At 34.7% G+C, this 16,906-nt stretch overlaps 2 protein-coding genes and 1 non-coding gene across 5 annotated transcripts; all 3 read left to right on the top strand.

Annotated features, from left to right (window-relative positions):
- Positions 1–3,890: 3,890 nt before the first annotated feature.
- On the top strand, positions 3,891–8,857 carry LOC116013840 (transmembrane and coiled-coil domain-containing protein 4-like). 3 transcript variants are annotated; one of them, XM_031253787.1, is made up of 15 exons: positions 3,891–4,331; positions 4,519–4,600; positions 4,806–5,309; positions 5,624–5,789; positions 5,892–6,044; positions 6,292–6,389; positions 6,601–6,692; positions 6,983–7,053; positions 7,145–7,280; positions 7,607–7,774; positions 7,909–7,991; positions 8,068–8,144; positions 8,243–8,313; positions 8,533–8,590; positions 8,675–8,857. In XM_031253787.1, the coding sequence occupies exons 1-15, from the start codon at positions 4,081–4,083 to the stop codon at positions 8,795–8,797; spliced, it is 2,133 nt and encodes a 710-aa protein (XP_031109647.1). In that variant the 5' UTR covers positions 3,891–4,080; the 3' UTR covers positions 8,798–8,857. The 3 variants fall into 3 exon arrangements, with proteins under 3 accessions (XP_031109647.1, XP_031109648.1, XP_031109649.1); XM_031253788.1 differs by having other exon boundaries at positions 3,896–4,331; positions 7,715–7,774; XM_031253789.1 differs by having other exon boundaries at positions 4,220–4,338.
- Positions 8,858–9,589: 732 nt separating this feature from the next.
- TRNAK-CUU lies at positions 9,590–9,662 on the top strand. The gene has a single exon. It is a non-coding gene; the product is annotated as a tRNA-Lys (tRNA).
- A 27-nt stretch (positions 9,663–9,689) lies between these two features.
- On the top strand, positions 9,690–12,635 carry LOC116012307 (protein FMP32, mitochondrial). The gene is made up of 7 exons (XM_031251823.1): positions 9,690–10,127; positions 10,275–10,406; positions 10,543–10,602; positions 11,667–11,743; positions 11,850–11,906; positions 12,016–12,082; positions 12,180–12,635. Exons 1-7 carry the CDS (start codon positions 9,984–9,986, stop codon positions 12,297–12,299), a joined length of 657 nt encoding a protein of 218 aa, XP_031107683.1. The 5' UTR covers positions 9,690–9,983; the 3' UTR covers positions 12,300–12,635.
- Positions 12,636–16,906: the final 4,271 nt, after the last annotated feature.

Here is a 16,906-nt window from a genome sequence, read left to right on the forward strand (position 1 = left end):
TTTGATTATAGAATAATTCATGCTTTGTTCTTCAGGTATTACTTACACTCCTTAAAGAGAGGCCTGAAAATTAAAGAAGATAATTCTTGATGAGGTTAGGATTACATCTGAAAAACTCATTACACATTTACACAACACTCCTGCAGTTTAAAAATTCAAGAGTAGATAGGATGTAGGGTAAGTTAAAAATAGGCTATCAACAATTCTATTAGCATGTTGACTGTCTTTTCGTAGGTAAATGATAAAACCCTTTCAGGGTTTATAGTTGATGATCTAGGTGATGATGAAACTTTTGAAGATGGCTATTATGACGATGAAGATGACCAGTTTGAATTTGTGTGCGCAATCTGTGATAATGGTTGTGAGATGATTTGGTATGCTTCTTTTTGCTCCACTTGCGAATGCTATAACTTCAATTCTGGCTTCTGTAATTTCATACTGCAATCACCTCTCCTTCTATCATTGGTTCATTGACTGCTTCAGTCACAGTTGCTCTCACTGGTGGAGTAAAAAGAAGGAAGTATTGAAATTACATGATTGACGCTCTAGTTAACACCTACTTGACGGATTAACAAACGGAGGACTATAATAAGTAAAAACACAAAAGTTGGGACTACATTAGGTCACCAAAGTCATTTAGACGAAATTGAGAAAATCCATTATAGTCGAGACTATTTTGGATATTAACTCATATTTTTGTTGTTGAGAAAACTCATATTTTTTTAAAAACTTAGATTTAGATTCTTAAATACACATTAAGTTAACATAAAAAATATATCATTAAAATGTTATAATTAAGATATTTTAAAGAGTAAATACTCAAAATGGTCCCTCGACTATAGCATAATTCACAAATTGGTCATCAACTTATGATTTTAACCAATAACATCCATGACTTTCCAATTTTTACCTAATGTAGTCCTCCGTTAATGAGGACGTCAACTCTCCGTGAAACACAAGGGCAGTCACGTAATTTCACATGCTCCATGTCTTCTCATTCGCAGTTCGCATTCGCCAATATATTTTTTGGTTTAAGATCTCTATGATAAACATTGGCTGTGTGCATATATTTCAAAGCCCGTAGCATCTGGTAGAGGAAAAACCGGTGGTGCTCGTGCGTAAGTCATCATTGGCTTTAATAACTTGATGAAGATCAGATTCCATAAGCTCAAAAACAACATATATATCTTTGAAGTCCCGCCTCGAAGGAGGAATCATAATGCGTTTGATTTCAACAATATCAGGGTGCCTCAAAATCCTAAGCAACTTCACTTCACGCAAAATTCTAATTGCATCAGAGATGTGCTAAAAAATGTCATTTATTTTCTTTATTGCTACCTTTTCCCCAGTATGAGTGTCCAGGGCTGCACAAACAACACCATAGCTCCCTTCCCCTATAATCTCCAGAATCTTATACCTGTTGGCATCCCCATACTCTGTAAAAAATTCCACCTCCTTGGAATTCTTCTTGCGCTGATCTTGTTGCATCTTCTAGCAACCTAACAGCTGCACTAACGACGTCGTTTCCTTCGCGTCCTCCCACAAGATCGCGGATCAAATTCCCAAATTAAGAACTCGGCGGAGAAAAAAATCACGAAATCCGGCGAATTAGAGCCACCAACACCGATTCCGAGCGAAGAATCCTAGGCACCGTTTCCTAACTCAATTCACCACTTCACCGACGCTCAACCACCGCCACCTAACGCATCAACTTCTCGCCAAAACTCCAATTTCTCTTACAATATTACATGCAAAACAGAACACGCAACGGATCCGGGTTGAGATCAAGATCCAGTTGTTCCAAGAAATTAACCTAGCGATTACGGAAGAACTGAACGCTGGGTTCTGAGAGATCTCACGGAAGCGGTGCCGGTGGTGGAGGAGAGCGAAGCAACAGGAAGGAAGAAGAACGAGAAGAGCGAGGGAAGAGTTCATCGACCAATTCGCCATAGCTCAGATTCAGAGTAGACGTGGAAATGAGAGAGAGTGCGAGTTTTGATGGAATCTTTTAATATTGACTTTCTTGCTCAATTACCTGGTTAATTTCAACCTAGATTTTGATCTGCTTCTGCAGCCAAGCTTGAAAAAGATGGCTTCTGCTATAAACATGCTTCTTCAAGAGCTTATAACGACCGGGTTAAGGGAGAAGACATGGAGCATGTGAAATTACGTGACTACCCTTCTGTTTCACGGCGAGTTGACGGGCTCATTAACGGAGGACCACATTAAATCATAAGTCGAGGACCAATTTGTGAATTATGCTATAGTCGAGGGACTATTTTGGGTATTTACTCTATTTTAAATTACACCTATATTGATATTTTTATTTAATGTTTTAAATTAACATATAATTATATTAAATTATTATATTATATTAATTTTGAATGTAATATTGAGTAATTTTCAAAATGTTGTAGGTTCATTTTTACAATATTTTTTTTTTTTGCATATGTATGTATGTATAAAAGTGTCTAAATACGTAATATAGTTAGGTATTGCATTATTCCATACAAATTTAAAAATTAAATTCTTTTAGTTTTTAAATGTAATTTTTAATTATAATTAATAAAACATGAAATATAATTAAGGAAATGAAATTATAAAATTTCATAAATATTTAGTATTTTTTCATAAATACATACATATATTTTGCACTATATTAATCATACAAAATTAAAAAATTAAATTTTTTAATTTCTAAATGTAATTATTTTAATTACAAATTTAGCAATATAAATTATAATTACAAAAATTATATTATAAAATTTGTCTATATAGATATTAATAAATATTATGTGCATATACAATATATTATACAATCATATAAGAAAATGTGTCCAATTAGAATTTAAATTTTACTCATACAAAATTTAAAATTTTTTTTCTTTCTTTTCTAAATATATTTATTTTAGTTATTATTCATACTATTGGAATTATATTATATATGAAACACAATTATGAATAAATCAATTTAATTATGTAAATTTTTTCTATAAATTTATTTAAATATGTATATGATTAGTGACTATATTAAAAATATAAAAGTTAAATTTAAATTTTGTATGATATGAAAATAGATACTTGGCCAAATATATGGAAGTCTAATTACATTATTATATTGTACCTTTTAACATCTTTTTATTTTTCTATTTTTTTAATTTAAATTAATAATAACATAACCTTTTCTGTGTATCGCACCGGTAAAATACTAATAGTAATAATAATACTAATATTATTTTAAAAAATTTAAGGCTTGACCGCAAGCTTTTTTTTTTTTTTTTTGGTTAAATATTTAATTTTTAATAAATTATTATTATTAATAATAGTAAAATTTAAAGTTTGACCATAAGCTTTTAAATTTTTTTAAATATTTAATTTCCAATAAATTATTATTATTATTATTATTATTATTTGAATTGAACATTTAAGTCATCAAAACATATTATTATTTGATTTAACATCCGACGTCCACAGTAAAATTTGCGTATTTAGTATCGAGTCAACAGTTGTCTCCACTGAGGCTCAAACCCACTCTCATCATTCATGTGGGAGTGTAAACCGGGATACCGAGTGCCACTAGACCACAAGGTCTTTGGCATTATTTTTAACTTAAAAATTACCTGCAATAATATGTTAAATAGAATTAATTGCACCTTTTCTTTTTCTAAATTTAACTGTCTAATTGGAGTTTTTTAAATTCACTTTCATAAATAGCTCAATGTCATTTGAGGCTTATCCATATGAAAAAAAAGTGGAGAATTTAACATTTAGAAGTTAATGGTAATTTTTGTATAACAATGTCCAACTGTAAATGCTTGCATTGCAGTGCGACAGTGGGCGAATGGACAATGACGACAATGCTTTTCCAGTTTCCACAAGAAATTCCAAAAATTGCAAGACTATAAATATGCCAAATAATATATATATTCAAAATAAGAAGAAGATTCAACAAGAGTTTTGAATGAGCTGAGAGCACTGTAGCTACAAAGAAAACAACAGAAATTGGTTTCTTCTCTCGCTTGATTGATTCGGAATTGGACACTCTGATTTTCGCAGTTGCTTTCCGTTGAATGAAATACAATGTCGTCGTCGACGTCGTCTTCATCGATACTCGCGCCGACTCAGAGGTACGCCGCCGCCGCCCTTCTCGGGTTGGCCCTTTACCAGGCCCAGATCCACCAGACCCGTCCTTTGGGGGTTCCCTCCGATGGCGGCGAAGACCTAACCCAGGATCGCATCAGCAGTGGTAGCAGCAGCAGCAGCGATTCCGTCGCCGAAGACCCCCAGCTTTGGGTGCACCAGTCATCCTCTCTCCTCCGCCCTGTCTTCAAGTTACGGGTTTGTTAATATTTAGATATATGTACGTCTATTTATATGATCCTCACTGCGCAATTCTCTGAGTTTGGACTGAGAAATAGAAATGAAAATGGTTTTCTTTCTATATTTGGTTTTTTCCGTCTGTGATCATCTTGTTTTGCTTGCTTAATTTCCGTTTTGTATTGAATTTCTGGATAATAGGTTTCTAGAGATTGATCCTATAGCGTGGACTGGAATTGAGGAAACTGCTGGTCATGCACCAGCCAATCGTCATGTGGGAGCGGTTTGTACTCTCATCTCTTCAAAATATAATCTAAAACGATATCATTTGGAAATTGGAGTGAATGTCCATGCTGCTTGAACTTGAACTTTCACGATTGAAATTAAAAAGTTTTGGCATCCCTAATTCTGAAGGATTAGATTAATCCATTTAAATTTTTGATCATTTCGAGTTCTACTTGCTTGATATCATTGTTTCTATACTTCAGTTTCTTAGGTTACTCTCTGAGGGAAGCGGGGATGATTCTTCTGAAGCACTGGACAGGGAAATTACTTTGGCAAACAGTATAGATGCTATGGCATCAAGCATAGAGAAAACTGTTGATATTGAATCTGAGAAGGAGAAGCTGCGTGAATATGAGAATGAATGTCGAGAGAAATTCTCAACTGCTGACTCAGAGTCAATGCCTGAAGGGGAAGCTACTCATGTTGAAAATCAACAGGTGACTGAGACCATTGGCAAACCATCTAGCAGTGGACATGCACATATGGAGCCTATTAGTGGGTTTGATGAAAAGCCAGCAAAAGACTTGAAGGTCCTTTCATATCATAGGAAATTGGCAGTTCTGTATGAACTTCTTTCAGCTTGTCTGGCAGCTATACCAGAGGATAATAAAAATGCTTCTACTCAACGAAGAAGGGGCTATGATGCTCGATATCGTGTGGCTTTGCGGTTACTTGCAACTTGGTTTGATGTCAAATGGGTTAAAGTGGTATGATTGATCATCTAGTCTAGTTTATATGTGCTTTCAGATGAGTGTAAATAGTTAATTCGCTTCTTCTCCCATGTCATTATTTTCTATGAGTAGAGCCTTCTATAACTATGCCTAGATGCAAGATTTAGCACCCCAAGATCTAAAGAAACTTTGTTTACCAGATAATCTATTCTGTATGAAATATATGATGTGCATCACTTCATAAAATATAGACATGCTTTACAAAGATCTTTGGGCATCTTGGAAACTACTCTTTATTTTGTTTGAAACCAAATTTATTGTATTTTCTTGAAAGCATGTTTCTATTTCAGGAAGCTATTGAGACCATGGTTGCTTGTTCAGCAATGGCTTTATTGAAAGCCCAAGAATCCAAGGAAGAAGCCGAATCTTCTAAAAGCAGATGGGCTAAGTGGAGACGTGGAGGTATAATAGGTGCAGCAGCATTGACAGGAGGAACATTAATGGCGATTACTGGTGGTATGGCATCCTTGCCTTTTCTTGCTATTGTAGTTTCGACCCTGGGCTGTAAAAAGTCTCTTAGGATAATTGTTTGACAGCTTCCATGACCTTCATCTACAGGTTTAGCTGCTCCAGCCATTGCTGCCGGGTTTGGTGCTTTAGCTCCAACATTGGGAACTCTTGTTCCTGTAATTGGAGCAAGTGGGTTCGCTGCTGTTGCAACTGCTGCAGGAAGTGTTGTTGGCTCTGTCGCAGTTGCTGCATCATTTGGAGGTAAACAAATATTCTATAGGATAGATTCATTTTAGGATATATTCTTCCAGAAATCTGTGTAAATACCTTCTTCATGCTAATATGTTTGACTTTGAGAAATGTAAATGGAAGAGCGTATATGCACCTTCTTTTGTGATTTTGAAGTGGTCATTAATTTTATTTTTTGGAGTTTTAACATATAAAATCAATATATAATTACTGCATGCTTTGATCCCTCATGATTCTTATTGATTCTTCCATGGATCAGCTGCCGGAGCGGGACTTACAGGGACTAAAGTGGCTCGGAGAATAGGAGATGTTGATGAATTTGAGTTTAAAACAATAGGGGAAAACCATAACAAAGGCGTGAGTCCTTGTCTTTCTTTTTTGATTATTGGTTTTTTAAAACTCTCTTTTCTCTCTGTTTACACACAACTAGTCAGGCTTTGGCTTTGCAGGATGTAACTCTGTTTACTGTCTGACATTAATACTCGTTTGTTCTTCTTGATATAATTTTATATTTGTCTCTTAGATTATATCTCTGGTGAGTTCTTTTGACATGACTTCTTTCATTCAGCGGCTAGCAGTTGAGATATTAATCACTGGATTTGTTATCGAGGAGAGTGATTTTTTTAGACCTTGGGAAGGCGAATACAATAACTTGGAAAGGTGGAGAGTCCTTTCTTTGTATCCATATTTTGTGCATTCATTAGATGCTGGCAACTGTATATCTGCTATTTCATTTCCATTTGTGATGAATGCTGGATTGTAAAAGGCATTCCCCTGTACTTTGCTCAGAACACAGAGTCATGTCGCTACAAGTCCTTGATAGTTCTTAATTGGAAACTACATATGCAATTGCTTCTTTTGCAAATATTTCTTATAACAAGGCTTATAAGTGCATAAAATGTGGAACTATTACTTATGCAAAATTTTTCCTGGCCCTTATGTTTACTCAGATATGCACTGCAGTGGGAGTCTAAGCATCTAATTGCTGTAAGCTATGCAATTAGGAATTGGCTTACTTCAAGTAAATGATCTTATACCTGTAGCTATTCAACAAACCATCTATTTATAATGATGGGTATAACAGTATATTGCTGATGAGATCATCCTTGCAGGTATTGCTCTTGAATTAATGAAGCGAGGTGCCATGATGACAGTATTGAGCTCTATCTTAGCAGCATTGGCTTGGCCAGCAACATTACTTGCTCTTACTCATTTTATTGACAGCGAATGGACTATTGCTGTAGACAGGTAGTTCACTTATCTATGTTTTTTTTTGGCTAATAATCACTCTCTTTGCAGAAGGGTGAACTTGGTGTGGTAGCCCTATGTTTTCACTTTTCACTTTTCACTTTGTGACTTTTACATCATTAATCAAGCTTTCAATGTAATCATTACATTAATAGATATAAATTTGCTTGCTTCTCTCTCCCGGAATCTACATCACACACTAGCCTTATGTTTAGGATCTAACCTTTTGGTCCTTTTTAAAGTTTTTTTAAAAAAAAATATCTAATAATATGCTTTTTGCCTTTTTTATTTGGCATAACTGTACTCCAACTCCTGGATTTTATAAGAAGTTCTAGTCCTATGCTGCAGTACAAAAGCAAAGCATTCTCTTTCTTTTTACGTCTTTCTGCCTTTCTGGAAGAAATTGCCATCAGTTTCCTCCTGTATATTTGTAGATCTGATAAGGCTGGAATACTGCTGGCAGAGGTGCTGCAGAAAGGATTGCAAGGGCACAGGTGCTAGTTATTTTTATTTTTATATCTTTGAACTATACAAATAAACATAAATTGAATCACCAAAAATGCCATTATGTTTGACTCTAAGTTTGCAGACTATCAAATTCATTCTTGATTGCCTATGATATTTTCAGGCCTGTGACACTAGTTGGTTTTTCACTAGGGGCAAGAGTAATCTTCAAATGTCTTGAGATTTTGGCTGCCAGTGGCAATAATGGTGAGTAGTTGTCATTATAATGAATGAATTAATACTGATTTGTATGTTTGAAATGTGTGCTTTTTTTTTTGGGCAGCTGGACTTGTAGAAAGAGTTGTTCTTCTTGGGGCGCCAATTAAGATTAGAGATGTGAACTGGGAAGCAGTTAGAAAGGTTTTACTTTCCCAATTGTTACTCTGCAGCTAGTGGAAACATTTTGTCCCCTTCCCATGCTTTACTTGTTCTTTATTTTGATAACTGATCTTTTGCAGGTGGTGGCTGGGAGGTTTGTTAATGTCTATTCTACAAATGATTGGATGCTTGGAATTGTCTTTCGTGCTAGGTTGTGCATTCTATATCTCATCTTAGTCCACATAGTACACCTTATGTGTTACCCTTTTTTGGGGGAAACGATAGACTGGGGCATTTGAGATGTCCACCTCACGTAGAACATACATTGATTCGATTCACTTGAGAGTTGAAACAAGCTTTATGGTCCCCACTCCAGATGAATCTATTCCGCACCTTTTCATGTCAGTAATGTTTTTGGTTGTTTTTACAGTCTCCTCACTCAAGGGCTAGCTGGGATTCAACCGGTTGATGTTCCTGGAGTCGAGAATGTAAGTCTTCAATGAACTTCCAAGTTTTCCCCAACAAAGTTGCTATTCCAGGCAGCACGGTTCAATTAACTCCTACATTAACAGGTTGATGTAACAGAACTCATTGATGGTCACTCTGCATATTTGTGGACTAGCCAAGAGATTCTAGAACTGCTTCAGCTGGACACATATTATCCTGTTTTTGGTCGCGCTTCTGTCAAGAGATAAGACTTGCGTCATATTTTGCCGTTAATTTTCAGCTTACAAGACAGGGTACAGAATTCAAAACTGAGGAAGGGGGCTGGGGTGGGGTGGGGTGGGGGTGTAAACTGTAAAGGGGTTATTCTTGCTCTTGTAAATACACCATATCTCTTCTCTTCAGAACTTTTACAATGGCTTTGAAACTTAGAAATGTAATTCCAATAGAATTTCATTACTCTGAGAATGAGAGATTTTCACTGATTCCAACATTGTATTTTGAAATTGGGAAAAAGGGTCAAATAAACTCTTAAATTTTTACTTGAAAAGTTAATTATGTCCCTAAACTTTTAAAAAGTGCAATTACACATTTTAACATGTCAAATTGAGGCAATAAAATGCAATAACTGTTAAATGATTTATTATTACAGATCATTTTAGTTCAGGCATCAATCTAGCGAAAATTCGGTGATCGGTGACGGCCAAGTCATCGTCGGTCGCCATTTAATAGAGAATGCGACCAAAAGATCACCTCTTCGACGAGGGTGACCAGTAAAGGTCGCCTTTGTCGGAGAAGACGACCTTTTGGTGGATGGTGATGTTTTCCAGTAACATGTGAGACGTGAGTTATCGGTAAATTTGACAAAAAAAATAACATGCTTAAGGGTTTAATTGCATTTTTTAAAAGTTTAGGTGTCTAATTAGCTTTTGTTGTAAAGTTTAGAGGTCTATTTTCCTTTGAAATTGCAATTGCACAATGTAACTTAGAAGATTGAAAATTAATTTATTATTGAGACTTTGATTATGGAGTTAACTCAACAAGCCCGTCTAGCTCAGTCGGTAGAGCGCAAGGCTCTTAACCTTGTGGTCGTGGGTTCGAGCCCCACGGTGGGCGACTTTATTTTTTTGCTCCCCTCCTGCCCAGGTTTCAGTCCCCCATTCTCGCCTCTCAGCCACCATCAAAATAGGAAAAAGCTCATGGAATGGGTAGAAACAAAAATCTAAATAAAAAAATACAAAATTTTCGCGATCACCGAGAAAAGTTTTACCATGTTCTCCGCTAATTGATATTTGATACCAACTATATATGCCATGACAAGACAATCGGTGAACATTTCATTTCATAGATAACTGCTGACGCTTCGTTTTTCTTTCCACAACTGCAACATTATTTGATTTCCTTCCGTTCCGGCTGAGCGTCGTGAATCGGCGTGAGATGGCCGCATATGCGGCGAAGCGCATGGGTGTGCATTTGGGAACCAGGCTCCGCGGGCCAACCCGATTCCAATGCATCCGGAACATTTCTCAGCAGTCTGGTTCCACCTCCAACCACTTGTTTATCGTCGATACTCTTGCTCTGGTAAAATATCATCTAGTTTGTTAAATATTTGTTTTGGTTTTAATTCTTCTGAAAATGTTTATACATATTTGCTTGCAATTAGTTTGGGAATTTCTATTGTTTTTTTTTTTTGCCTAAAGATTCGAAACTTGGTCATTCGCTCATAAGGTGCGGAGATTGGAATCTCAAGGCGTGCCATCGAAGGAAGCCGAAGCCCTCACGGCTGCTTTGAAGGATGTTTTGAACGATAGCTTGGAACATGTAGCTAATTCCTATGTTTCAAAAACCGAATCGCAGAAAGTAAGCCTTGGGGTTTCTATAGAAGCACAGAGATTATGAGTTGTTGGAAATTTTTAAAATAGTTTTTAATTTTCACTTATCACAATAATGCGGTGCAGAACTTCTCATACTTGCAGTGTGTTCTCTCTTCGTGTAGATTGAGATGATTCATGAAACAAATTTGTCTAAATTCAAATCTGAAGTTCAGAGCTCTCAGGTATGGTTTTAGAATCTATGTATTCTAATTAATTATGAGGAAATTCTAAGGTTTGAGCATCTTGGCCTGGCAATTGGCTACTGCAAATTCTATTCTTATTGATACTTATGTACCAAAACTTTTGGATGATTTCTTTCTTTTTATGGTTTAGTTACATTCATAGAAAATGCCGTACTTCATGAATGTAATAAAAAAGGTATAGCAACATTGTGTCCTATTCAACACATTTGTGAGAGAATACAGTGTGTTAATGATTACCTACTTGATGTCAATCTTATGGAATTCTGGTTGTGTGAGGCTAAACCAACTCATTTATCTGACTGCTGGAAACAGCCGGCTTTAACTAAATTGCTAACTCTCAATTCATGAGCTGTTTGATTCTTTAGAAACTAAACTTCATTAGTTTCCATGGAAATGTGATGTTTTCAAGTTCATCAAATAATCACCGAGATATGAACCTCTGAAGGCTGTCAAAAAATGTCAACATGAAAAGTCATGTTTAATTTCCAACAAGAGTACCTGGTTTGGCATTCAAACATTCCTTGGTCTTGTGGACATTTCTTCTTTGATTAAGCCTCTCTACTAATTTTATATTTTCTCAACTTTTGATGAAAATATACCAGCTAATCACCTTATGCATTTGGATTGTGTAAGGTGGACTTCTTAACTCTGAAGCATTCTCCACTTTGATGGAGAAGCAACTTTTGTTGAGTTCTTCCTAAGTGTGGGTTAGGAGCATGCTCCGTGACTAATGAAAAAAATGCCATATGCTTTATTGTTGCTTGCAAATCTGCTAATTCAAAGATTATGGTATGTACTTAATATGTTGTAGGATGATGTGAGGACAATTTCTTGAGTTGGCTGTAAAAAATGTTTCTATGTAGTTCAGTTAGAAATATGCAAGATGAATTTCTTTTTTCTTTTATTTTATTTTATTTTATTTTATTTTTTTACTAGTTTAGTTAGAAATATACATGGTTATTTTAACTTCCCCTAGGCATATAGTAAACTTGAAAGAACTTTCATGCTTGGTTCACTGGTTGTACTTTTTATTCTTAATGTAGGAAAACCACTTCTCTTTGTTGCAACGTGAGACTGAAAAGCTCAGGACTGATATTGAAAAGATGCGCAGTGAATTGAGGTTTGTTTGAAAATCTCCGACTCCCTGGAACTCTTACACGAGTTTCTTTTTCTCTTTTTGTCTTTTTGGTTGGTTTCAACTTTGAGATGTATATATATTCATCCAGGTATGAAATCGACAAAGTCACTGCTGGCAATCGGCTGGATCAGAACCTTGAGAGGGGGTAAATAAGCACTCTCACACTTGTGTATTTTGTAATCATATTCTTCTGCATACAAATTGCTATTTGCATGTTTGTTGCTAAATTCTTTCTATTGCTCTGTCTATTTCAGGAGAATCCGGGACGAGTTAGCTGGCCAGTGCCATGAAATTTCCAACCTCGATAACAAACTTGATCGAGTGAGTACACACACCACATATATTCACCCTAAGAACTCTTGATTACTTGAACTCTCATCCAATTGGGACCGTGTATCTAATTGTATGTATGATCCAGGAAATTCATTCATTGAGGGCACAGTTGGAGGCAGCAAAATACGATGTTGTAAAGTATTGCATAGGTACTATAGTCTCTATATCCGCTGTTGGTTTGGCCGTAATCCGCATTCTGAAGTGATTACAGTGATTGATTATTTATAGAAATTCGAGTTCCGCAATTGATATTCTTATTGCTGAATTGTTTGGAGAAAGGGAAGTTGAACCACACACTTGAAATAGTGTAGCGAGCTAATGTAGGTAGGCCTGGATCTTTTTACCTCATAAGGTCTTTTCTCTTTAGCTCACTTGTCAATTGTTTAGCTGTACCATCTAAAGTACAGAATATAAAGCATTGGTAGAGAGAATTCTCCTCCAATTTGTAGTAGTTCATGTATTACTTTGTGTGTTTTGATTCACCATATAAAAATGTTGTCTGACTTTTACAGATATCTTAAAGATTTGGGGTTAATTTTGATTTTCAGAATGGGGTGGGTTTGTTTCGTGTAGCAACAAGGTTTGGTGTTGTTTTCTTGCACGTTAGGGAGATTGTTATTATTAAAGTTTGTCATAGTAGGCAGGGGTGTAGGCGTGTAGCACTGTAGCTTGCCCAATTTTGGTCCACACAGCCGTGCAAACCATACTATCAAATAATGTACATTCAGTATACAAATAATTTACTTTTAGTATATTAAAAATTTATATTGTATTTAGGAAAAGTACATTATTTTGTATTATGTACATTCAGTACGTGACGAATATTAAAAATGTACCTTTTGTTATGGTCCACACACCACTATGTGGATCATGGTCCACACAATAATTTGTCTCTGCCAATCCTTATACCACGGACTAGGTTCATAGTACAATGTGGACCTTGGTGTATATGTATGTATTTTATATTGATGCTTTTTGTATCTTGTGTTATACAATTTTGTATTTTAAGAGTATGAATTATGTACCTAAAACAAATTAGTAGTTGTGTCTTATGATATGAATTTATGTATCTTGTGTTGTGAAATTCTATACCTATGAACATAAATTTTGTACTTAAATCAGATTTGAAATATAAGTAAATATCTAACATGTGTATGTGTCATGTGTTGTGATTATTATTATTATTATTATTATTTGTCCATTGTTGTGGAGAATAAAATCTAATCCCATGATTACAGGGATTTTATGATTATTTAAAAATTTTAACCCAAATTTTGGACCAGTGAAAAGTTTCAGACCAATTATTACAATTGGTTTGAAATTTTACTTTTAATTCCTCCACATCAGTCATACTTTCTCAAAAACTACATCTACTAAGGGTAACTACATTAGTGATTTTTTCATAGTTTTTTTTAAAAATATTGCTTGTGGAAGAGAGAGAGGAAGGTGAGAGATTATTTGGGCTCTTCTTACAAGATTGGTTTTCTGTGGGACCCACCAAGAGAAAAAAAATGGAGAGGGGAGGCGCACAGGCATGTGTGGATTGCACAAACCAAGCCTGCTGGCGTGAGGGCATGTTTTTAATTTTTTTTCTTCATTTTTCCTTCCCCTCTCCCTCCTAATTGACACCTCAAAAATTACAAAAAAATAAAAAAAATAAAAATCAAACTATTGAGGTTTCTCTAATGGGATGCCCTAAGGCTATAAGCAAGGGCGGAGCTGCCTTGGGGGCAGCTGTCCCCACTGCCTAACATTAGATAGTCTCAAAAAACACAACAAATCTCACTTGAAAAAGTTGTGGGCAAAAAATCGAGTGAGCCTTTATAAGAGTCAATTTCAAAATTGAAACTCCATTGAAACTTGAACTCATGACTTCCCATACGAGGGAAGTCACTACATGCTATTTGAGCACAAAGTGCTTGGCAAAGATTTTCTTAACTTTATTTGTCTAAGTTTTGTTTTATTTAATTTCTTTAAGTGTAGTAGTGTACAGATACAATCTTAAAATATAACAATACTTTTTAAAAATTGTTGTTTATTTATATATTATAAAAGTATACTAAATAATATCACACCAAACACAATGGTTTAATAAAAACCTGTTGTCTTTAATTTAAATATTCGCCAAACACAAATGTTCTTAAAAACTATTGTCGTTGAAGTGTTGTCTATTTTAAAATATTAAAGTGTGCTTAAAAAAAACACACCAACAACAATGATTTTAAAAAATCGAGGACACGTAAAGACAACGATTTAAAATCGTTGTCTTTGTAGCGTTGTGTATTCAAGTGCGCTTAAAGAAAACACACTAATGACAACAGTTAAATAAAACTGTTGTCTTTTATAAAAACAAAATGCACATAGATAACGGTTTTAAAAAATCGTTGTATTTGAAGTGTTGTGTATTCAAGTATGCTTAAAAACAACACATCAACGACAACGGTTAAATATAACCGTTGTCTAAAAAAAGCAAGCGCACAAAGCCAACGATGTTAATAAATCAGTGTCTTTGAAGTATTGTGTATTCAAGTGCGCTTAAAAACAACACACAAAAATCAACGGTTAAATAAAATCGATGTCTTTTAAAAAAACCGTCCCTTTTTTAGTTTTTTAAAATCGTTGTCTTTATAGTGTTGTATATTCAAGTGCGCTTAAAAACACTACACCAACGACAACGGTTACATAAAATCGTTGTCTTTTATAAAAAAACTAGTATTAATTAATACAATTAATTGTATCTTTATATAAATATTAATATAAAGTTTATTTATAAAATTAAAATGTAATTATATATATGTGTAGTGTGTGTATAATATATATATAAACGTACATGGTATTTATTTAAAAGGTTTGATGTGCTTGGTTGGAAATGATCTTAGTTTTTAACTAAGAAGTCAGGAGTTCAATTCTTAACTTATACAAAATAAAACAATTTTAATAATATTCATTCAAAAAATAAAAAATAATAATTAACGGGCTGGCCCGGCCTACACGTGTTTTGTTGGCCAAATCCCAACCCGTGAGAAAACGGTCCGGGCCGGACCATTTTTGGACCAACCCGAGATGGTCACAGAGTCAATAGTAATCTAACGACTGTGAATGCAAATGCACAACAAACTATGACCGAATGCATAATAAACTGAGAACGAATGCACAACAAATTGAGTATCAATGCACAAAAAACTGAGCGCGAAAATTTAAATCTATTGCATAGAATTAATCACAACCACTGAATTATTTAAATCAAAGGATCAGATAAGTCCACAAGGTCCTCACCCAGGTTCTCCCCACAAAGAGAGCTCACTTGCCACTTGAGCTACCCCATTGGGTTTAAACTGCTTTTATGTTACTTCTATATTATTTCATTTCTTTTTTCAATTAGTCGGATACATTATTTCTTGGACTTCATTTCGCTCTGAAACTTAGCTCCATTCTGAAACTGCTTTTATATTATTTCTGTATTATTCCAAATTCTTTTTTAATTAGTCTGGTATATTATTCTTTTCATGCATATTTGAATTGATGCAGCAATAAACCGTTATTCCTAAAAGAAAGAAGTCGATAAGAAGAAGATACTCGCATGTCACACCTGTATCTTTGTGGTAAACCTTTCTTGAATTGGCCAGGAAATGTTTTATTCAAATATGTGTACATGCCCATCCTAATTAATCACTGCCAATGGTTAAGTTATTTGGTGTACCCTTAGGTTACAAGTCTAGTCTCTTCTTTTTCTAGCTAGTATTAAGTAAGTAATCATTTAAGTTTCTGCTTTGTTCTTAAAGTGTCAAGATTCTTTCTTTATTGTAAGATATGGAAATGCCTCTCTTTGAGAGTCCTGAGGTAAAGAATAAGTATATTCTCCAAGTCTTTCCTCTATAAAAACTAGTACTCTATTCAAGTGAAATATCTTAATAGAGTAACTTTTTGTTTATCTTAATTCCTATTCTATTTTTTTTTGCTGATTTGATGTAATACCGAGCTTTTTTTTATTTTTTTATTTTTTTTTTTTTTGTATAATAGAACTGGGAGAGGTTGTAGAGGATGATGATAATTCTAGTGGTGAGGCATGTCAACAGCTGGATTACTCTTTCCTAGTTACGACTTTAGCTATCCTGTTTGTAAACTTAGAAATATTCAGTTTTTTCATGTAGGTCTTATGGCTTATTGTCTTTAGAAATTTATGCATAAAGCTGGCGTGTATACTTTCCTCTACTACAGACTCAGATGGAAGGAGGAGGATGAGTATTATAACTTCTATGATTTGATATAAATTCTATGATTTTTAAATACATTATGATTTGATAGAGACTAAGAGAGCGTCATGAACTCGTTCCGACTAACGACGTTACGTGCGGCCTCGCAATATCTAAGTTAACACGATGAGATGGGTACAAAAATAAGTTAGACAAGAACCTCACAAAGAAGCGAAAAGAAACACTTAGCTTTGTAAGGAACTTGTATTGTTTCCACTCTTGGATTTTTGGATTGATGGTTATGAGCCACCATAAGTGGTATTTATAGTCATTCTACCTCCTCAATGGATAGTGGAGATTTACTTGATCCAATGGCTAAAAATCTCTTCTAGAAATTTTCTTAAATCTCTACATAAACTAAAGGTTCTATAATGTTCTAGAATATTTTATATATCTCTACTACACCTAGTATTATGTATATGATTATAGAACATTCTAACAACTATGGAAGCTATGTACAACTCCTAGAAAAGTTTAGAAAATGTAGCAAATCCTGAGAAGTGTAGCAAAGTACTCCCACGTTACAATGAGCTTCTCTTTTTTTTTTTTTTTTTTTTTT

The sequence above is a fragment of the Ipomoea triloba genome, chromosome 3, assembly GCF_003576645.1.
Source record: "Ipomoea triloba cultivar NCNSP0323 chromosome 3, ASM357664v1".
NCBI classification, from domain to species: domain Eukaryota; kingdom Viridiplantae; phylum Streptophyta; class Magnoliopsida; order Solanales; family Convolvulaceae; genus Ipomoea; species Ipomoea triloba.